Below are 23314 nucleotides of genomic sequence, written 5' to 3'. Positions count from 1 at the left end.
CCTGCTCCTTGGATGCTGCCTGACCGGCTGTGCTTTTCCAGCACCACACTCTTTGTCTGTGTATGTCACTAAACCAATGGAATAAAGATTAGAGCACATATCCAGCAGCAACTGAACTGCTGGACCAGATCTCCAAGACAACTGTTGCTCTTTCCCTACAGGCAGCCAAATTCTTGCATGGCAGAACCATGACACTGAACAAAACTTGGTAGGAGCCCTCTCTAGTCTCCTGAGGGGCCCTGCCTGTTTTACATCTCCACCATGGCCAAGTACAGAGATTCCGCAACTGCTTGGGGCTGAGCAATGGTCTGTTCTCCAGCTGTCCGCTGAAGGTCAAAGACTTACCGGAAGAAGTGAAGCCTGAAATCTTGTATATTTTGCTACCTCTGCAGATTGTGGTCAAATGTTTGTGACCCTGAGCCTAATCACACTCCGTAGAATGCTTATTGAGGTGAATATCAGTGCTGGTGGAGGGTGTAGATGCACACAGACATCTCTGAAGTTTCAAGGGCACCACCCTCAGAGCTGATGGTGGACATGGTGGTGGTGGTTGAGCTGGATACTCAGGAGGAAGTGGAGGTGGAGCTAGGAGATGTCTCCTCTTGCAGAGGAAAGGAAGAATTAGCTGCTGAACATGAACAATCCCTTCTTTACACAGTGTCACTCTCTGCCTGCATATCTGATAATAGCAGACTGCAGGCTCCGTCAGTGGCTTTCTGTGTGGATCCTATCTCTCCATTGATGCAGGCTCAGTCACAGTTTTCCCCTGTCAATCTGCAGCCTCCTTTGCAAAAGGAATGAGGGTGCAAATATCTGGCACCCCTTTACTGGACAATCCCACTCCCTGCAATTTTTTGTCCTGCAGACAGCTAGGGAGAAGGATTGAGAGTCATGAAAACGTAGAGCATAGGAACAGGAGTGGGCTATGGTCTTTTCGGCCTGCTCTGCCATTTAATAGAAGTTGACCATCCAACTCAGTACCTTGTCTCCTTCTTGAAAACATTCAATGTTTAGCCTCAACCATTTTCTGTGGCAGAGAATTCCATAGGCTCACCACTCTCTGGATGAAGAAATTTCTCATCTCAGTCTTAAATGGTTTATCCTGTATCCTTAGACAGTGACCCATGGTTCTGGACTCCCCAATCATCAGGGTCATCCTGTGCTTATCCTGTCTCGTCCTGTTAGAATTTTATGTTTATATGAGCTTTTCCACTCATTCTTCTAAACTCTGGTGAATATAGTCCTAAACGATCCAGACTCTCTTCATATGTCAGTCCTGTCATCCCAGGAATCAGTCTGATAAAATCTTTGCTGCACTCCCACCATTGCAAGAACATTGTAGAGGGGCAGCACAGTGGCTGTGGTTAGTACTCCTGCCTTACAGCATCAGGGACCTGGGTTCGATTCCAACCTCAGGTGACTATGTAGAGTTTGCATGTTCTCCCTGTCTCTGCGTGGGTTTCCTCTGGGTGCTCCGGTTTCTTCCTGCAGTCCAAAGATGTGCAGGTTAGGTGAATTGGCCGTGCTAAATTGCCCATAGTGTTCAGGGATGTGTAGGTTAGGGGCATTAGTCAGGGGAAATATAGAGTAATAGGGGTAGGGGATTGGTTCAGGGTGGGATACTCATCAGAGGGCTGGTGTGGACTTATTGGGCCAAATGGCATGTTTTCACACTATCAGGATTCTATGATTCTTAATATCCTTACTTAGGTAAGAAGACCAAAACTGCACAAAATACTCCAGGTGTGGCCCTGTATAACTGCAGCAAGACATCCCTACTCAGGTACACAAATCCTCTTGCAATGAAGGCCTATGATTGCCTTCTTCACCACTCACTGCACCTGCCTGTTCTTTTCAGCAACTTATGTACAATGACACCCAGGTTTCATTACTTCTCTTGCTTTCCCAATCTCCTACCGTTCAAATAATAATCCACCTTCCTTCTTTTCTTACCAAAATGAATATCAATCCTTGTGGTACTTTGATTGTCCTGTTTGACATCTGTCTACATTGGCACAGGTAGACTGGGTGACATGCCTGTGGGTGTCAGTTTGCAGTGAGTAGATGGTGCCACTTATCTCTGCAGAATGAAGGACATCATTCAACCTCTTCCTGTACTGGATCTGGGTACCTTTCTTGGTACTGCTGTGTGCTACAACCTCAGTCCAGATTACTTTGGTTAATGGGTTGGGTGGGGGGGGGGGGGGGGGGGGGGTGAAGAGCCTACTGCTTCCATCCCAGGGGAAAGGGACCTCCCACCTTCCCTGGACCATCTGGAGCAGAACCTCCAGTGCAGGGTCACTGAAATGAGGGGTCAGTTTCTATCTGTTCTGAAATAACTTCTAGGGAAGGACAGGAATGATTGACACAGACTGAGTCATCCTCTAGTTTGGCAGTGAGTGAATGCCTCTTCAAATGGTCTTTAGAAATGGAGCCAGGACCTTTGATCCTGCAAGGTCCTGGTAGGGTAAGAATGCCTTGTCTGCCCCTGCCTATAGGATTCATTGTTGTACTCATCAAAATTTCACATGCATAAATAATAAGCTGAAAACCACATATCTGTGTGAACAAAGCCCACTTGCCCCCAAGTGGATGCACTTTCACTTCCAGGCCCACCTTAGACTTGGACTCTATAATGGAATATTCTGGCTAAGGATTCTAAAAAAAGTGGAGGAATTTTTGATTTCAGACAACATTGTCACTGTTCTGAAACTGTTGTTTATCAGTGAGAGTTTGTCTGGATAGCAATAAACTCAATCAGCAACAAGCAGTGTGAATCCCCTTGAGGGAAAGTCACCATTCAAAGGTACATTAATCTCCAAATCTGAAATCCTATCTAATCACCTGGAACTGATTGACTTCACATTGAGGAGCTGCAGGGAAAATTCTGGACCAAAAATAAAAATGCAGCAGAATGCCAATTGTTCTGATTAGTTCAAGGGCGCCTGGAGTTAGCTGAGGTTGTAACTGTCAAGGACAGTAACTTCTCTTTACCAAGCCTTCTTTGCTCAAATTCCTATCTGTAAATAATAAACTATTATAGTTGGCTGCTATGAGGCCACTGGCAAACTGACATCATAGGCGAGCAGATGTGTGCAGCTAATTCAGCATTAGGCTGGGTCCCATTAGTTTGTGGAGAACAACAAAACTTATTATGCTTCACATTTGTGCCAATTAGGAGCTGCAGTTTGTACTGAAAGCTGATATTGGATGAATGCTTCCTCCCACAATTATAAATAAAAACTATTTATAATGCAAAGCAGCACCTCCTGTCATTATGTGTAAAAGATGCTGAGTTCTTGTTTCCAAAGGTTATATTTTGAATCTATAAATACACTCCTGCAGAGTGATAATGAAGTAGCAACTACAGATCAGCACAGGATTTCTGTGTTTATAGAAGTGCACCCAAGTCGAGTCTGTTCTCTCAGAAGTGAAGAATATTCATCACCCACCACCCCACACAACCCCGAACACTTTCCCTTTAGAAAGTTGAAGTCTCTTCATTGTATTACTGTCCATAATGATTTATCACAATAACAGCAGGATTTTGTTATGCTGTCATTGGTTTCATGTTACTGTGAGAATGGAGAAGCTGTTTCCTCTCCATGTTTGAGGTTGGGTGTGGAAGTAAAAACAGCAAAACCGCTAAACAATATATTTGAACCATCAGTGTATGGTATATGTTACTAATGTCTTGGGAACATTGTGTCTTTCATTTATCACTTAACAGCTGGGTAAATTTGATTATCTGAAAACCTATCGCAGAAGATACTCACAATTATTTTCCTTTAAGCATCCTGCTTGGATAACATACTTCCATGGAACTTCTGGATCAGAGATCATGACAATACCAGTGCCCCCAAGAACCTAATTTAGCCTCTTGTTAATTGATATCATCTTTAGTGTGTGGTATCATGAGGCAATATCAATCTGGTACCTTGCTTGATAATTTTTAGTAAATTTAAACAATTTTTGGCTTGTTTATACTGAGGGTTATCAAAACAAACAGGACAGAAATTGCTTAACTTATCATAACACTCAATAACAATGTCTTTCCTAGTATGGAAAAAAGATCTGCATTTGTATAATGCCTTTCATGACCTCAGAATGTGCTGAATTGATTTTGAAATGCATGCTGACATGATGATAGATCACCATCCTGAATCACTTATAGATGTATTGAACTTTTAATTATGAAATGCTCTTTAAAGAAAAAGGCATAAAGCCAAAAGATGACTGAAAATGTGAGTTCAGTGGCTGGCTGGAGAGACCCTGTAGTGTGTCACTAATTGTCAAGCTTTAAAGGGATAGACTTGAAAGAGTGATAATATGGTACACACTGAATTATAATCTACTGAGTGTTATCTCAGACTGTGAACATGATGACAGACAAGAAAGCAGTCTGAGTGAGAGACATGTTTTGAGTCTTCCCCTTTCAAGAAAACACACAAACAGATGTTTCTGTCAGTTCTGTGACTGCTAGTGGGAAAAGGTGTGCTAGTGAGCTGAGGGGCTTGTGTATGCCAGTGGGTTGAGGTTCTCATGTACTAGTCTGGGTACAACTCTAGTGTACTATGAAGATTGCAGTCAAAGAACCACCAATTATTCACCCTTGCATTGCAGGTAAACTCTCTCTAACTTTGAGAAATTGAAGCCTGTTAGCCAGCAAGCCAGGCCAAAGGAAACAGGCCAAAAGAATTTCAATCAAACGACAAAACCACGAGCCTCAAAATCAACTGTTTGATGATCAACATTCCATCATCTACTCTTCATGAGCAACCCACAGACTGAACCTTTTGACCTTTTTTTTGGACTCACTTCTCATTGCTAATCTGTGTTTATAACTGTTGCATTATTATTTCTCCACACATTGAATAACTAATAAACTCACCTTTTAAGGTTTTTGCAAAGATTTGTAGTCAGGTTGTGGATGTGGTTGTTGGTTTGCTCGCTGAGCTGATGAGTTGTCCTATAGACATTCCGTCACCATGCCAGGAAACATCATCAGTGTGACTTCCGTGAAGCGTTGTTGGCCTACTCCACTTGATATCTAAATGGCAAAAGTGAGAACTTGAAATCAGAGTCTAGATTAGACCGGTGCTGGAAAAGCACAGCAGATCAGACAGCATCCGAGGAGCAGGAAAATCGACATTTTGGGCAAAAGCCCTTCATCAGGAATCATTCCTGATATCTAATCTTGATATCTATATGATCTGGTCTGTTGTCATTTTGGGATTTTCTCTGCAGTGGCTTGTATATGGGGGTCTACTTCTACATTCCAGGTTGACAACCAGCTCTCAAGGAGTTCCCATGCATATCTCTGCTTAGCTTGTCCTAGGATGGGTACATTGACCCTCCTTGTGTATATTGAGATAAGTGAGAATTGGTCGTGCAGTTTTGTTATTACTTCATGGTCACATATCCAGTCTGTCTGATGTAGTGTTTGTGGCAGTCGTTATGTGGGATTTTGTATATTATGTTGGTCCTGCATGTTATGAATATGGATCTTTTGTTCTTGTAAGTAGTTAGCGTAGTGTGGCTGTGAGTTGGTGTGCTACCATGATTCCCAGTGGTCTGAGGAGTCTGGTTGTCATTTCTGATATGTTCTTGATATAGGGTAGGGTGGAACAGATACCCCAACATCTTCGTATGCCGATGTCTACCATACAGACAATGTCAACAAGACATTGTATGCCCTGATTCATTGATCACTCTACTGTATATCAAGAACATATCAGAATGCGAGGTGATGGTGAGAGAAGACATTGAAGAGGGGAGCTTGGGCAGTCAAGTGGACTCTCTTGAGAAGAAAGGGTGTCTTTAGCAGAAAGAAGCCTCATGGAGAGAGAGGGAGAGACAGATAAAGGATTTCTTCAACCAAATGTGAACTACAGTTTTAATTCCAAAAATACTGTGTTTCCTAGTTTAATCTCAATTTTCCTTCATTTTGTCAGTGGAATAAATAATCCCTGCTTCATTATCTTTAGGCGTATCACATGCTTATTGCTCATGTTCTTCAGGAAAATGGGAAGCCTTCAGAAATTAGATAACGAGAGTTCAGAGACGGTATATTCCTGTTAGGGTGAAAGGAAAGGCTGGTAAGTGTAGGGAATGCTGGATGACTAGAGAAATTGAGGATTTGGTTACAAAAATGAAGGAAGTATATGTCAGATATAGACAGGAGAGATCAAGTGAATCCTTAGAAGAGTATAAAGGCAGGAGGAGTATACTTAAGAGGGAAATTGGGAGGGCAAAAAGAGGACATGAGATAGCTTTGGCAATTAGGGTTAAGGATAATCCAAAGGGTTTTTATAAATACATGAAGGACAAAAGGGTAACTAGGGAGAGAATAGGGTCCCTCAAAGATCAGCACGGCAGCCTATGTGTTTAGCCACAGGAGATGGGGGAGATACTAAATGAGTATTTTGCATAAGTGTTTTCTGTGGAGAAGGGTATGGAAGATATAGAATGTGAGGAAATAGATGGTGACATCTTGAAAAAGGTCCGTATTACAGAGGAGGAAGTGCTGGATGTCTTGAAATGCATAAAGGTGGATAAATCCCCAGGACCTGATCAGGTATACCCTAGAACTCTGGGAAACTATGGAAGTGATTGCTGGGCCCCTTTCTGAGATATTTGTATCATTGATAGTCACAGGTGAGGTGCCAGAAGACTGAAAGTTGTCTAATGTGGTGCTACTTTTTAAGAAAGGTGGTAAGGACAAGCCAGGGAACTATAGACCAATGAGCCTGACATCGGTGGTGGGCAACTTGTTGGAGGGAATCCTGAGGGACAGGATTTACATGTATTTGGAAAGGCAAGAACTGATTACGGATAGTCAGCATGGCTTTGTGCATGGGAAATCATGTGTCATGAACTCGATTTGAGTTTTCTGAAGAAGTAACAAAGAGGATTGATGAAGGCAGAGTGATGGATGTGATCTATATGGACTTGAGTAAGGCATTCGACAAGTTTCCCCATGGGACACTGGTTAGCAAGGTCACATCTTATGGAATACAGGGAGAATTTAGATACAGAACTGGTTCGAAGGTAGAAGACGGAGGGTGGTGGTGGAGGGTTGTTTCTCAGATTGGAGGCCTGTGACCAGTGGAGTGCTACAAGGATTGGTGCTTGGTCCTCTACTTTTCGCCATTTATATAAATGATTTGGATGTGAGCGTTGGACGCATAGTTAGTAAGTTTACAGATGACTGCAAAATTGGATGTGCCGTGGACAGTGAAGGAGGTTACCTCAGAGTACAATAGGATCTTGATCAGATGGGCCAATGGACTGAGGAGTGGCAGATGGAGTTTAATTCAGATAAATGCAAGGTGCTGCATTTTGGGAAAACAAAAATTAGCAGAACTTACACACGTAATAGCAACATCCTGGGGAGTTTTGCTAAACAAAGAGACATTGGAGTACAGGTTCATAGCTCCTTGAAAGTAGAGTTGCAGGTAGATAGGATAGTGAAGAAGGTGTTTGGAATGCTTTCCTTTATTGGTCAAAGTATTCAGTACAGGAATTGGGAGGTCATATTGTGGCTATACAGGACATTGATTAGGTCACCTTTGGAATACTGCTTGCAATTCTGGTCTCCTTCCTATCGGAAGGATGTTGTAAAACTTGAAAGGGTTCAGAAAAGGTTTACACAAATGTTGCCAGGGTTTGAGGATTTGAGCCAAAGGGAGAGGCTGAAAAGGCTGAGGCTGTTTTCCCTGGAGCGTCGGAGGCTGAGGGGCGACCTTATAGAGGTTTATAAAATCATGAGAGGCATGGATAGGATAAATAGACAAAGTCTTTTCCCTGGGTGGGGGAGTCCAGAACTAGAAGGCTTATGTTTAGGGTGAGAGGGGAAAGATATTAAAGGACCTTAGGAGCAACTTTTTCACACAGAGCGTGGTGCGTGTATGGAATGAGCTGCCAGAGGAAGTGGTGGAGGCTGATATAACGGCAGCACATAAAGGACATCTGAATGAGTATATGAATGGAAAGAGTTTAGCGGGATATGGCGAAAGTGAGTACTGCAGATGCTGGAGTTATCAGAGTCAAGAGTGTGGTGCTGGAAAGCACAGCAGGTCAGGCAGCATCAGAGAAGCAGGAAAATCGACATTTCGGGCAAATGCCCTTCATTAAGAATTAGATGGATATAGGCCAAGTGTTGGCAAATGGGACTAGATTAGGTTAGGATATCAGGTTGGCATGGACGAGTTGGACCGAGGGGTCTGTTTCTGTGCTGTACGTGTCTATGACTCTATGCTATGGCTGATGGGCCTCCATGCATGTTTATTCCATCTCCTATCGCTCTGCTGTCATTCCCCACTATACCAGACCCTTAATAGGGTTATTGTTCTTCTCATCTTCTATCTCCTTGGCTTCATATACAACAGTTAATCTTTTCCTATTTCTGCTACCTCCAACATGGTATTACCCACAAACCCACCTTCCCTGTTGCTTTCTAAAGTGGCCACTCTCTCTGCAATGTCCTGTTGCATTCCTCCTTACACCAACATGTCTCCAACATGCAAGTGATAAAAGTGATAAGAGATAAAATACTGCAGTTGTTCCAGATGGTGCTTCACCATCTCCTTCTCAAGGGCAATTGGTAGTGGATGCTAAATGCTGGCCCAGCCAGCAAATCCCAATTTCTGTGAATGAATAAAAATATCTACTCTGTGGCTTTTATATCAATTGGCCTCTGTTCCCCCCACTTTGGCTTTCCGACTCACCAGTTCATCCTTTTCCATTCCTTCCACCTCCAATACAATGCCACCAAGAAACACACCATTGTTGGCAGTTTCTAAAGGGATCACTCCCTCTGTAACATCCTGGTCTCATTCCTTAACCACCTCCAACACCTGTCTTCTTTCCATTAGTAAGTGCAGGTGAAAATTGCTCAAGATGGTGATTTGCCATCAGTTTCTCAAGAGCAAGTAGTGATAGTTGAGGCGAACGGAGCTGGCATGTTTCAGGATTACTTCTCTTGTCGTGGAAGAGACCACTCTAACATCTCGATCTTGATCTTCAAAATGCTAAGCCACTTGTCTCATTTTAGGTTGATACGTCCCATCTGGGATAATGTTTATCAATACATATTCATCCGTGAGGTTGGTTACCCCCATCTCTCACTTCAGACAGCAAATTCTTTTCAACTGTCTGCCCACTTTCTCTCTCTCTCATTACTTTATCATCTAATTTGTTAGCAGCCAGCAAAAACCTCCTGGTCCTAAGGACTACTTTGTAATGTTTCTAGATTATCTCGCCCTTGTTTTATTGAATATTTCATTCAAGCTCCAACCTCTGCTTGCACTTCAATCTTTCTCTGGATGACAACAGATTTTGGGAAGCAGATGTCAGGCGATGAACACGATAGTGATTTGGAATCGTGCATGCATTGATGGATGGAGTAGGAAATGACTTCCTGTGTTCTTTTCCCTGTTGTTAGTCGCAGGAAGTACAGTGAAAACAAAATGTGATGAGTCAGAATTATGTCTTTAACACACTGATAATATACATGAATTTATGTTACTTACCTTCGTGATCATAAAGGCATATAACATGGAAATAAAATTACCACTCAAGTGAAATCAGAAGAAATAGCACCTATAGAGTACTATATATCTATAGAATAGCAGCTTTGCAGAAGCAATACTGACTATCAGCTGGATAAACATTCAAGAATGAGATTCAGTAATTACTGAACTTTATTGGTAAAGGGAACCAAAGAGGGAACTGTATTTCCAAACCTTCAGTATTAGTCTCAAAACAAATAGAACAAACTTGTGAAAAACAACCCATTCAAAAGGACTGTGTTCTAAAAGGTGGTAAATAGGGGCTGACAGGAAATGTGAACACGGTGTATATGCTCAGGCAGATGCTGTGAGAAACAGCTGGGCCTCACTTACGTTACGTGTCAGAATCAGGATCTCACAAAGACCCGAGAGCTTTGGAGGAAAATCATTCGAACAGTTTGCAGCAATAACAATAAAATAAATTACAACAAGCCATCAGACTCCATAGCATTCATAACTTTATTAAATTGACACAATTTGTTACATTACAATGGAAACAAATACAAATTACTTTGAATTTTTTTGTGGTTAAATTATGTTGCCTTGATAAATAGAACAAATTTAATTGTATTTTCTTAGAAGGCCTCATTTACTATACCTACAAAATATGAGCTAATATGTATTTGAAGAAATATACCAGAGGTACGTTCTAATCTCATAAAGGAATTGTTTGTGTAAATTTAACACATCAATAAAGGGCAATTATTGCCTTTTTTGAAAATGATTTAGCTTCTTTGGTAATAATTGTAAGCTACTTGAATATGTTCCACAAAATATAAGCTAAATGGAAATTTATATTATTTTGAAATATATTACACATTCAACTAATTCAGGGTGAGACGAGAATACCAACACAGTGCATCTTCACTGAACAATAACATTGGTACAAAAATATATTTATGCCATTGGACTGTGTGCAGTAATTTCTTCCAGTATTCTTGATTTATGCAAATAAAACTTGTTTTTTGCGCTTTCCAATGCAAAAATCAGTGCTTTCTTCATGACAACTACTAAACATCAAACCTAAACCAAGTCCAGAGAGTAGACTTCATAAACTGGCAATCATTTCATCATGATCCCTGCAGGAAAACCCAAACATCTAAACATCTAGGTAGACTCAGTAATGATGTAATAATTTAATTGGCCTGGAATCATGCATTCCAATATCTTGACTGTTGTAAGCTTACAACAATTCTCAATGAGTAAATTTTGCTAATTTGCTTGGAAGGCTGGAATGTCACTGGAGATTGAACAGACACACAGCTCAAAGACCTGTTGGAAAATGTATACAAACTCACGCCATTCCCATCTTGCTGACAGATTTGGTAGTTAAGTTGTCGTTAGATGTGATTAGACAAATGGAAAAATGTTTTGCTGATTTGTAGCCAGTGGCACTGATTGTTCTTTTGAAAGTTCTATTTTCATCAGTTAAATAGTTTACTTCCGCAGTTTTGGAGATGTTTCCTGCAAGAATGATAAAACTTTGATATTTACCATTTTATTTTGTCTTAATTCTCTACTGTTTTGCTTCCCATTTAACCAAGTGGTCATAGTTAGTCAGGGACAGGGACAGAAAACATTGGGCTCCATGCTGCTCCTAGATCAAGACCCCAGTCCCTGACCTGAGCACAGTGAGACTTCTAATGCCTGGACCTTGGTAATTGGGCCCTAATATACCATGCCCTGACTGCCCTGGCCCTGATGCTAGTACACAACTGATAATTCATGCCTCTTGAGAAGGCACAATGGGGAAGAGGTTTGATTCTAGAAGATGCTGGATGGGAGATTACATGGTATGCTGAATTTCCCAAGTGGGAGGCCAAATTATTTTTATTGGTCATTAAAATAAAAGCATTCAGCTATCAGGGTTGAAAGGAAATTCATCAATTGGGAAGGGTATTGCTCCTCTGCAAGGCAGAGCTGACTGAATTAAGTGGAAAAATGGGGCGACATGCTCCTTTTAGCCTCATGAAATTATTACATGGCATTTTGGCAATAGTCTACGGTGCTCCCATTCATGGCACTTTGTCTGCTGAATGCCAATTGCAAAGGTATGATCCTTTTGATACCAGAGGAGCTTGATTTGCATTAAATAGACTGTACACTTTAGAGATGCCACATAAAATGGTGTAAAAAATTGATGAGAATGTTCTGCTCTGAAAACTGGGAATGTGAACAGTCGCTGTATGTGTTTCCTTAGAACTGTACAGAAAATGATGTAGACTGTGTTTACCAGATACTGGTACTTGCAAGATCTTTTGTAAATTTGTGGGCTTTTTGTTGCAAAGTGACAACTTTTAAAAAATAATGCTTGAAAGAAATTGTACCTCATTGTTAACTTCTCTAATAATTAACATAAATTTCCATAATGCACAGAAGTATTGCACAGCTGTCAGATTATGGAGATTTAAATTTATCATTGTCCTGCAGAAGTGCCTATGGAAACAGGAATGGAAATGCAGCCAAAGATTCTAATCCTTTTACAGGATCGTTACTGAAGCTCACCACATCATAGAAATATAAGCACTTGATGAGGAGGAGGCCATTTAGGCAATTATCAGACAGAATGTTCTGATTCTGCGGTCTCAGGATGTTCTTACAAGAGTGGAAGCAGAGAGCGGTTTATTGTAATCTTTGGTCCCACGCCCATTACTGTTAGAAATGCATTACTGTCACTGTTAGAAATGCATGTCCCTTAACCTGTGCAGATATATTGTGATACAACTGCACGGGAGATGGAACTTGTACTAAACCTGGATTAGATGTAGGAAAATTACCACTGCACCATAAGATCCTCTAAGGGTTAAACAGAGCATCTCCAGAATTGATTGAGAGTAGATAATGCTTATTGAAAATTTTATTTAAGACCTAGGCTTCCCTCTCTCTCCCTACCTTTCTTTCCTTTTATCGTTGACTGCCTTGATGGGCTGTCCTTCTACATTGGTCATTTTATTATAGACACAGGGGATTTGGTAATAGTAAAAAAAATTGCTCAGTCACAGTTCCTGACTGTTCACCCTTCTTCCGTGGCTATGTTCACACCCAGGTGTCCTTGGAGAAGGAGGACATGGTATCCACCAACACTCCTGAAACTTTCAGAGGGGGTGAGCAGCATGGGTGCTGGGGACATTATTTCCCTTTCCAACTCCATTTTAATTTAGTCCCTCCCTCTTTCCTCACCCTTCCTTGACTTTTGTTATGATGGCACTCCCCTGGTGACCAGTGGTTGTTATTTGTTAATTCAGGTGATTTGGTGGTGGTGTTTCAAAATAAAAGGAAATGCTGGATTCTAGGGGGTGGACAGGCCAGACAACCTCCCCGTGGACCTGGATAAAGTGACCATCAATAGTTCCAGGCAATGGGCCGAGGAGGGGCTCATGTTTCTCAGTTGCCTGCCTCTCTTTGTGGCTACATTTATGCTCATATATCCTTGGTGAGGGAGCATGTGGTGTTCACCAACACCCTTGAAGTTTTCAGAGGGAAGCAGGCACTGGAGGCTGCACAGGATGATCTCCGTCTTCAGCACTATTTTGACTTAGTTCCCTCCTTTGTTTCCCCATCTTTTTGATTTTTGTTCTTGTAATACTGGCCCTGGTGGGCAGTGTTTGTAAATTTATTCTTGGGTGATTGGTTTATTTGGTGGTAGGTTCCTAAAATAAAATAGAAAGCTGAGTTCCTTTTTTGTTTATGTCCCTCCACTGTTGATTGTAGCTGTTGTTATATTTTCATTCAATCTGTTCAGATGTGTTATGACACGTCTCTGGAGATGATGGGACCTAAAGCCAGGTAATCTGGCCCAAAAGTAGATGTACCACTGCATCACAAGTGCCCTTTTTGTTTGGTTCTCATTAATTTGTGACTTGTTTAACTAGTGTTTGGGTTAATTTAAAAAAAAAATCTCCCCAATGAAGAATGGGCTTCTGGACAGGGAAGGGGCCAAAAGGGAAAAGTATAAACTGGCATTTATCCTACACTATAAATTTGCAATAAAACCCTTTAAAGTCTTTTGTGAATTCAACATAGGGATATCAGTCTGTTAAACAAAATATCAAATCATAGAATCTGTACAATTAGGGGCCATTCAGCCATTCAAGTCAGCAGTGACCCTCTGAAAAACATTCTATCCAGATCCATCGCCATCCCTATAAATTTACCTAGCCTACACATCCCTGGACACTACGGGCAATTTAGCATGGCCAATCCACCTAACATGCACACCTTAGGACTGTGGGAGGAAACTACAGCACCTGGAGGAAATCCACACGGACACAGGGAGAACATTCAAACTCCACACAATCACCTGAGGTTGGAATCAGACCCAGGTTCTTGGTGCTATGAGGCAGTAGTGCTAACCACTGAGCCATCATATCCCTTAAATATATCCCTTTCTAAGTGTTGATCTTTTTCGCTCTCAACTGTTGTATTCCAAGGGTTTCTCATCCACTCATTAATTTTGCACTTCATGCTTAACAGTACTGGCTGTGGATAATTTCATTGCAGTTTTGACTGATTAGTAAATTGAATTTTCCTTACTTTAAAAACAATATTTAGGCTTTATTCAGCTGACCAAACAATTATTACAAGTTTTAGTAACTATGAACAAATTTCCATAGACTCAATAAAGAGGCATAGGGTCATCAGTGAGCAGTGTGGCAGATAATTCTTAACTATTTCTATTACAATTAAAATATTAATTACTCATTAAGTAAATATCTTGTAGGGTGTGAGGTATTATCAATGTTCCTATGGGCTTTTAGCATGATTTGCACTGAAAACTAAGAAGCTCCACCTTGCTTCTTGGCTAATCATGTTATATGTTTGTTCATGGGATGTAGACATCACTGGCTGGACCAGAATATATTATCCATCCCTATTTATCCATGAAAGGTTGGTGGTGAGCTGCCTTCTTGTACCCATTTAAGCTATCTGGGTTGTGGGAAAACAAGGAATTCTTGAATTTTGATCTAACAACAGTGAAGAATCAGCAATATAGTTTTGAGTTTGAATGCTGTGCATTCCCATACATGTGATTTCCTTGCATGATTTAAACGTTATTCAAGTTTGTAATGAATTGGGTTGCATTAAAATATTTCATTAACGCAGAACATAAATGCTGTGAGAACAACTTGTGACTTATGGAAAATACAATCAATATTTCAAGTAAAAATTAAGCATGCAGTCACTTTCACTCTTACAAACTAGCAGCAAAACACAAATTGATATAATTGTGTGATTTTACCAGAAGAATTTGCATCTAAAATGTTAACACATTTGAAATACAATTTTGGTAAAGGGTAAATTCATTAGATCCAAGCTCCCACTCCTGAAGGGTATGTGGGTTGAAGCCCAATCTCCATTGGGAGCAGGGGATTAGCGAATTTACCCTTGCAGATCTTTGAACACATCTCAAAAATGTACTATCCTTAAAAACCCTTGCTTTGTAAAAGACTAAATTAAAGTTATTTTTTCAGAAGACTGTCAATTGAAAATTCTGGGAAGGCAAGCAAATAGTCACAGTCTTCTCCGTGGTCAATTAAATGGATACGGCATCATGTGTGTTTAATAGGGCAAGCCAACTGCTTCAGACTGAGCTGAAAATGTGTTGCTGGAAAAGCGCAGCAGGTCAGGCAGCATCCAAGGAGCAGGAGAATCGACGTTTTCCGGCATGAGTCCTTCTTCAGGAAGCAGGTCAGGCAGCTCCTTGGATGCTGCCTGACCTGCTGCGCATTTCCAGCAACACATTTTCAGCTCTAATCTCCAGCATCTGCAGTCCTCACTTTCTCCCTGCTTCAGACTGAGCAAAGCAGAGGGTAAAAATAATTACTGTTGGGGTTTCTCCTCACTGCCTACCCATCCTTTTAGTTTCCAGTGCTTTCCCCCTATGGCTCAGTTGAGAATTAGCAAAACTAGTATGAAGAGAAATTGCGTACGTAGATGTCAGTGAACTGGGATTCACATTGTTGGCTTCAGCAGTACAGTGTGTGCAAGCTAATTTGCTACCCTTTAGGATGCTTAAAAAAAAGTGTTCCCAGCAAAATGTTAAATAGGAGATAACATCATTAGAAATAGGAACAGAAATAAGCCATTTGGTTAATCAAGTCTGCTCTGATTCAGTGAGGAGGGTCTTCCCCTCCTCAACTCCACTTTCCTGACTTAAACTCTGATGTCTCATCAAAGATTGGGGAAATAGAGAAGCTGTGTCCACCCATGAATTGAATATTGGAAGTTTGAAACAAAACCATTAACTATAATGGGTAGCTGCCTCATCTGCAATTAAGGATGTTGAGAATCTGTATCCACCAATGAGCTTCGTTGTATTTTAACTGTTGGTAAATGTGTCTGGTTTTAAAACGTTGATTTTAGACTGTTCAGGATACAATGTTTACGGCGTATTATCCACCTCCCTTCTACCCTTCAAAAAGAACTCTGGGCATCACCTAGTCAGATGATTGAAAACTTAGACTGTTTAACCCAGAACCTAACAGATTTTCCAGATTGGCTGAACCATTGTCAGCTGACAATGTTTGGAGGTTTGTAGAATGAGGTTGCGGTGGTTGATCAGGAGAACCATCTCAAGAAATTCTTGCCCCTTTCCATATGAGATAGGTTCAAATCTTGAGGCTATTTTTCGTACATGTACCATTTCATGTAGGTGAGGCTGGTCTATTTTGAATTAGACCAGCAGATGGAGCATTGCGCAGATTTGTTCCAATTGAGAGAATCAGCAATAACTATATTCCCAAAGTGTTCTAGGAATAGAGCAGGTAGATAATCTGTTTTTAATATTCTATGGATGAATATATACACTTGCCATGGAGACCGGATTGTAGTTACAGCATTATTTTCAATAAATGATCTTTGTCAATAAAAACATCAATCTATACAACTTATAAATATAAAATATAAACAACCCCATTTAAATTTTCAGAAATGGCACTCTTGCTTTCTTCATAAGAAGGTAGTGAAAGGCACTACCATGTGAATGAAAACAGTAAGGAGCATGTATCAGTCATTTACTTGGTGACATCATTGTTTCTTAATTACAAGTCTTAAGGCTGGTGTTTTCATGTGCAAAGATTCGGGAATAAATATGCTAAAATGCTGTCTCAAACAATGTCAGACCTCTTTCAATTTAAAGCTGTCACATCCCTTATATCGCCCACTTGCATTCTTTGCACCCACCAGCTCCACACTGAAAACAGAAAACTTAAGGAGTTTTATGTTGTCTTGTCAATTACTTTCTTCGGCAGATAATTCTTTGTTTCAAATCCTTGGTCAATCCAAGTACACAGAAATGTGATCATTTGTAATTTAGAAATCATAATTTTATATATATATATCTTTTATATATATAAGGCATCTCTCTCTCTCTCCATTTTATAGATATATATATATATATATATATATAAACATACATATAAACTTGAATGCACATTTTATAAAGGGAGACCACAGCTTTAAATGGTTACTGAGCAGAATTACGCGTAGGCTAATAAATAGTGCAACAACAAAGTACAAACCTTACAAGCAGACTTTCATTCAGCACCACCGAAAGATTTCAGACAGCAGTGTAAAGGGGAAGGGTTAGAGTTAGGCGACACAGAAAAACATTTAATTTTCACACTGGAACCATCGCAAAATCTTCTCATCTTAAATCATATCATCAATAACAACATGTTTTACTGGCCGACCTCCTTTAAAAATTCCCAAATTAAGTTATTAACTACTTCGGGCTGGTCCTGTTGAAGCCAGTGACTGGCTTCGGGCACAATATTCAGTCTGAAGCTACTCTTCACATAGGTCTTTGTGACCTCGGCCATTCTGAATTCCAGAAATTCTTCCTTTTCTCCCCACAGCAACAGGGTGGGTGTCATCACCTCATTCTGATTCAAGGGAAGGCTACTGTAAAACAAAAGCAGTCATTGTCTATAGTGAATAGCTATAGGCTTAAACTTGAAATGCACAAAAATTCAGGCTTCTATTTTTGACTGAACTGAAAGTCATGAATGAGAATGGGGTCATTTGTTGTTACATTTTTCACTTTTACTTCCTCTTATAAAGGCATCTTTCCATTTAAAATTAGAACAGAAAATGCCAGATATACTCAGAGACAACAACAGAGGTTGCTGGAGAAACTCAGGATATCTGGCAGCATCTGTGGAGAGAAAGCAGACAATAAAGGCAAAATACTGCCGAAGCTGGAAATCTGAGACAAACTCAGAGAATGTTGGAGAAACTCAGCAGATCTAGCAGTGTCTGTGCAGAGAAAAGAGTTAACATTTCACGTCTGGTATGACACTTCTTAAGAACTCCCAAGACTGGCAACTGTATAGCCTCAGCAGCCCCATCAGAAGAGGTGAGTGCTGCTAAAGATGGCAGACTGGTGAACACAGTGGTATCTAAACACAGGTGCCCTCAGGGGTGGAAATATATACAGCACTTGAAAAGTGATCAAAGTGGTCAACAGTGAGGAGCCATGCCTCTGCAGAGAGGCCTCCTGCATGGCTTCTGCAGGAGGCCTCAATCACACGATCACTCCTGACTTGCCCCTTTCAAGTATGTAGGTTGCCTGGGCACCTCAGTCAGACAATCTGCTTCCCCATTCACCCCAGCAGTGGGAATGCATTGAGGGAGTTCCCTGTTATTTTTCTGCCTTTCCATATCTGAGCGTACTGCCACAAGACCCAGAAAATACACCCAACCTTTCAGTTCTGTCAGAACTGGAAAATATCAGCGGTAGAACATGTTTAAGTTCAATGGCAGGGAAAAAGAGGGAGGGGTTTAAAAAAAACGAAAGGGAAAGTCTAAGACAAAGTGGAACGCAGCAGGGAGTAAATGACAAATGTGATGATGTAAATGTTAGTACTTTTATGTACCTGAGAGTTGTATATACGTGGCTCTGTATGTCTGCATTCTGATTCTGTCTCCGGGACAAGGAAACCAGTTTTAACAATGTCAGCACTCGATGCCAGTGTATAGATTGTATTCAGTACATTAAACGTAAAATATGTGGATCTATGATTTTGCCATTGCAACAAGAGAGTTGGTTTTCGTTCTGTAGAAAGTAATGTCAACCAGTACGTAGACTTTATTTTTCTATGATGTGAGTTACTGATCCACTAAATGTAAATGTATCCTGTGATATTTCCTCACGCTGAGACCATTGTAACTGGCTCAACCAAGAGCTGTCTAAAAACAAGGGAGATGAAAGCTGGATTAGAAGTGAGTGAGTAGGACGAAAGAGAAAGAATAGCTACTCTTCCCATTGCAGGGATCGTACAGATTTATATGCTGTAGTAACACCTATGCAATTTTCCCTTAAGTAACAATGGTGGGTGTTGTTAGCTTCCACTAGAATAAGTCTAATTTTTAAAGATGATGTTGATGCATCATTGCGATAACTTATGCATTATAGCACATCTTTAGCAATTGAGGCACTGGAATTCCTCATGACACATTAATTTGAAAATTAAATGGTAATAATTAAAATGAATACCATTTCTATCACTAGCTGCAGAGCTTATAAAGCACGATGAGGTGTAAAGTGTTACCTTTTGAACCAATTGAACTGGACAAATCTCAAAATATTCATTTTTGTCAGTATTCGGTCGCAAACTACATGGCTGCATGTCCTAAGGTTTGGAATAACAGGGAGGATATAAGAGGTATCAGTTAGAGAGAACAAAAACAAAATTAAGAGTTGTATGGATCAGCATCCTGGTTTTTGGTTGGTTGGTCGAACAGAACTGAAGATATTCTGGTGTGATACAATAAAACTCTCCTTCTTCACCCAGGCTATAAACAGCTTTACAAGATGCACTGACCTGCTACAAAATGTTGCTAAGGATTAGGAATTCCTACCAGCACTTAATTCAAATAACAACCAAGCTATCATGAATGTACAGCCTCACCAGAAAGGTTTACTCAGACACATCTACTATAATTGGAGTTGAAGCAGGTACATTGGGATCAGCTTTGGAAATTTTCCAATTTGGCCCATCCACAAGGTACTCCCCTTACTTATTATTTATTAAACTTCCTCCCATCAGGTTAGCTTCATATATTTGCTGTCTACTACCTCTCGGCATCCATTCAACCACATTCAGTCTCATATTTGTCTGATATCCAGTATTAGATGAGCTAAAATTTTCTCCAGTAAACATTGGGAAAATCATTGTCTCCATCCATCATAACCTTTTTGCTCTTGCCAATAGATTGCAATATTGATGGGATCACCACTCTGATGTTGTGAAGAGGCTGCCAGACTCTGATGACCTCTTGCATAATGCAGTCGGGAACTCCTTGCTTCTGGTAGGGTCACCCATGACAGTAAGGTCAGAGGGGGAGCTGCATGACAAAGTGAGGTCCAAATAATTCTCAATAAGAAAAAAAGGGGAAGGATTACTCTGTCTCACTGCCAGTGATGGTGGAACAAGAGACAAGGTGGTCACAATTATCACAATTCAACGCGCTGTTGACATCTGACCACCAAACCATTAGGATCAAGTGGATGATGATGGTGCCTCCCCAAGGTCCCCACTGAAAAAAGAGTCACACACAAGCTCATGTAGCGTGCAATGGAAAAGGCGCTGGACAAAGGCTGACAAATCTCCAGGACCAAATTGCCCACAGCCTAAAATCTTAAAACAAAAATGGCTGATGAGGTATTAGAAACATTGGTTATGATCTTCCAATATTCATAGGATTCTAGAAGGTTACAGTTGGTTAGAAAATAGCTAATATAACACCTTGATTTATGAAAGGAGGACAGAAAGCAGGAAAATATAGGCCAGTTAGCCTGACATGTGTTGCAGAACATATTAGAATCCATTATAAAGGAATTTACAGTAGGATACTTTGAAAATCATAATGTGATCTGGCAGAGTTAAGGTGCAACATCAAAGGTAAGAGCACATAGTATAGGCAAAACATTTTAGCATTGATAAAGAATTGGCTACTAAACAGGAAGCAGAGAGGATGGATAAATTGGCCTTTTTCAGGTTAGCAATCTCCATCTACTGCTACAAAGATCAGCATTAGAAACTCAACTATTTAAAATAAAATCACCATAGTCCCAGAAGACTACTGTCTCATTAGAGAGAGATAATGTGGAGATGCCAGTGTTGGACTTGGGGTGGACAAAGTCAGAAGTCAGACAACACCAGGTTATAGAGCAAAGCTGATCCCAAGGTATCTTTTGGACAATAACCTGGTGTCATTAGAGAGAGAGACAACTGGTGGTGGCTTAGTCTGAGGGTAGCCCTTCTCATGTGAAAGGAGAAGCTGAGAAGGAGACACCTCAGCTGGTGTGGGAACTGAACCCATACTGTTGGTATCACTCTGCATCACAAATTGGCCATCCACCCAACTAAGCTAACCAACCGTGAGCTTCTTGACTATCTACAATCTATAACAATGACATGGATGCAGGGGCTGAATGTATGGAAGCCAAATTTGCCAGTGACACAAAGATAGATAGAAAAGTAAGTTATCAAGAGAAGGTCGAGACATAGATAGGTGGACAACCATTTTGATAGGTGGAGCATAATGTGATAAAATGTGAACTTGTCCACTTTGGCACAAAGAATAAAATTTTTAGGGAGAGAAGCTACTTGAAGCTAACCATTGTCTTCTTTGCCCTACTTTTTAAGTAGAGAAAAATTACAGAATTCATGGACTGGTATATGAACCACATGACCTTGGAATCCAATTTATTTTTAATGTGCATCTTTGTAACCCAGTTTTATTCAACTACTCTACAGAACAATAGAATGTAATAGAGCCAAACTTCTATCTTTACTGCAAATTAACTTTCATGTTTGTGTTATATTTAAGTAAAAATGAAAGGTCATTTAGTGTCATAACTAATATTTATCCTTCAATCAACATTACTGAGATAGTTAATCTGACTGTTTATCTCTTGCTGCTTTGATGACATTACTGAGCTGTCTTATTATATTAGCTCAAAAGTGCTTTAGGAGGTTCTGAGCTCATAAAAGGTGCTCTAAAAATGCACATCTTTCTTGTACTAACTGTCTATTTAGCTGTGTATCAGTAAGCTGTCAAACCCCCTCCTCCCCATGCCTTGTTGACTGGAAGTTTGATGTCTGATGTTATTAACAACCATGTCACTGTAATAATTTATCTTAAACAGGGTAATGACTTCATTAAAATAATGTAATGAGAAATTTCTAATGTTTCTTTCCAATAAAATACCATGTCATTTCAAACTGAGTGTGAACAGGCAACTGTTCTCCAGCTGAAAGTAATGCTTCCTTGGTAACCAGATTCCTTCTGATTTTCTCAATTTTCTGCAAAGCAATTTCTTAAATAATTATTTTCCCATTTTCTTCAGCTGGCAATATCACATTTCACTTATAGTTATCAAAATGAATACTTTCTTCTCACTGAAACACATGCCCTTGAACCAGAAGAGAATGAAACTCCATACAGGTTTATTAGCAGGTAATTAAAATTTCAGAGAGGTGTTTTGGTTGAAGATCAAAGACAGAAGACTAACATCTGACCAAACAAAGGCAAAAAAAATAAACAAATGGTTTACAGAGGAAACACTTACGTTTCATGTGTGAGGTACTTATAATTTGTCAGTTCCTAAGGTTAAAGATGTAATCCTGTGTTATTCAGGATGAGTCGGAGCAAGGGAGAGAAATCATGAGATCTGATGCAGTTTTTAAAATTTCTGGATCCCTTGTCTCCCTTCCCATCCCCAAACCCCCCAGTTCTCCCCATGACCTTTTAACACTCAACAGTTTCTGTTCAGCATCTTTGCAATATGTTTTGGGTCCAATAGAAAATGTAGTACAGAAGTAGACAATTCAGCCCTTTAACTCTGTGCCAGTTCTTTTAAAGAGAAATCCTGTCCTGGGCAGGTGATGGCCTATTGGTATTATCACTAGACTATTAATCCAGAAACCCAAGTAATGTTCTAGGGACCTGGGTTTGAAATGTGCCATGGCAGATGTGGAATTTGAATTCAATAGAAATTTGGAATTAGGAGTCTAATGGTGTTGATTATCAGGAATAAAAGACATTAATGCCATTTAGGGAGAGAAAGTGCTGTCCTCATCTAGTCTGGCCTGACTATTAACTGGGCAGTTGGGGAATGGCACTAAATGCTGGCATAGCCTGAAATGCCCATTCTGTAAATGATTTTAAAAAGTCCATTGTCTTCTTTGCCCTTCTGTCCTTGCTTTTCTAAGTAGGGAAATAGATGGTGACATTTTGCAAAATGTCCAGATTACAGAGGAGCAAGTGCTGGATGCCTTGAAATGGTTAAAGGTGGATAAATCCCCAGGACCTGATCAGGTGTACCCAAGAACTCTGGAAAGCTAGAGAAGTGATTGCTGGGCCTCTTGCTGAGATATTTGTATCATCGATAGTCACAGGTGAGGTGCCGGAAGACTGGAGGTTGGCAAACATGGTGCCACTGTTTAAGAAGGGCAGTAAAGACAAGCCAAGTAACTATAGACCGGTGAGCCTGACCTCCGTGGTGGGCAAGTTGTTGGAGGGAATCCTGAAGGACAGGACGTCCATGTATTTGGAAAGGCAAGGACTGATTAGGAATAGTCAACATGGCTTTGTGTGTGGGAAATCATGTCTCACAAACTTGATTGAGTTTTTTGAAGAAGTAACAAAGAAGATTGATGAGGGTAGAGCAGTAAATGAGATCTATATGGACTTCAGTAAAGCGTTCGACAAGGTTCCCCATGGGAGACTGATTA

The 23314-nt window shown here is 40.4% G+C and overlaps 1 protein-coding gene across 1 annotated transcript in view; it reads right to left on the bottom strand.

Moving 5' to 3' along the window:
* Positions 1-15307: 15307 nt before the first annotated feature.
* ephx4 (epoxide hydrolase 4) overlaps positions 15308-23314 on the bottom strand; it is a 62770-nt gene continuing 54763 nt past the window's right edge. The window contains exon 7 of the mRNA XM_043700123.1: positions 15308-17474. Coding sequence (XP_043556058.1) covers positions 17252-17474 — 223 coding nt within the window. The 3' untranslated portion in view covers positions 15308-17251. The remainder of the gene's footprint in view (positions 17475-23314) is intronic.

The sequence above is a fragment of the Chiloscyllium plagiosum genome, chromosome 11, assembly GCF_004010195.1.
Source record: "Chiloscyllium plagiosum isolate BGI_BamShark_2017 chromosome 11, ASM401019v2, whole genome shotgun sequence".
NCBI classification, from domain to species: Eukaryota; Metazoa; Chordata; class Chondrichthyes; order Orectolobiformes; family Hemiscylliidae; genus Chiloscyllium; species Chiloscyllium plagiosum.
This window is presented reverse-complemented; position numbering and strand designations above follow the sequence as displayed.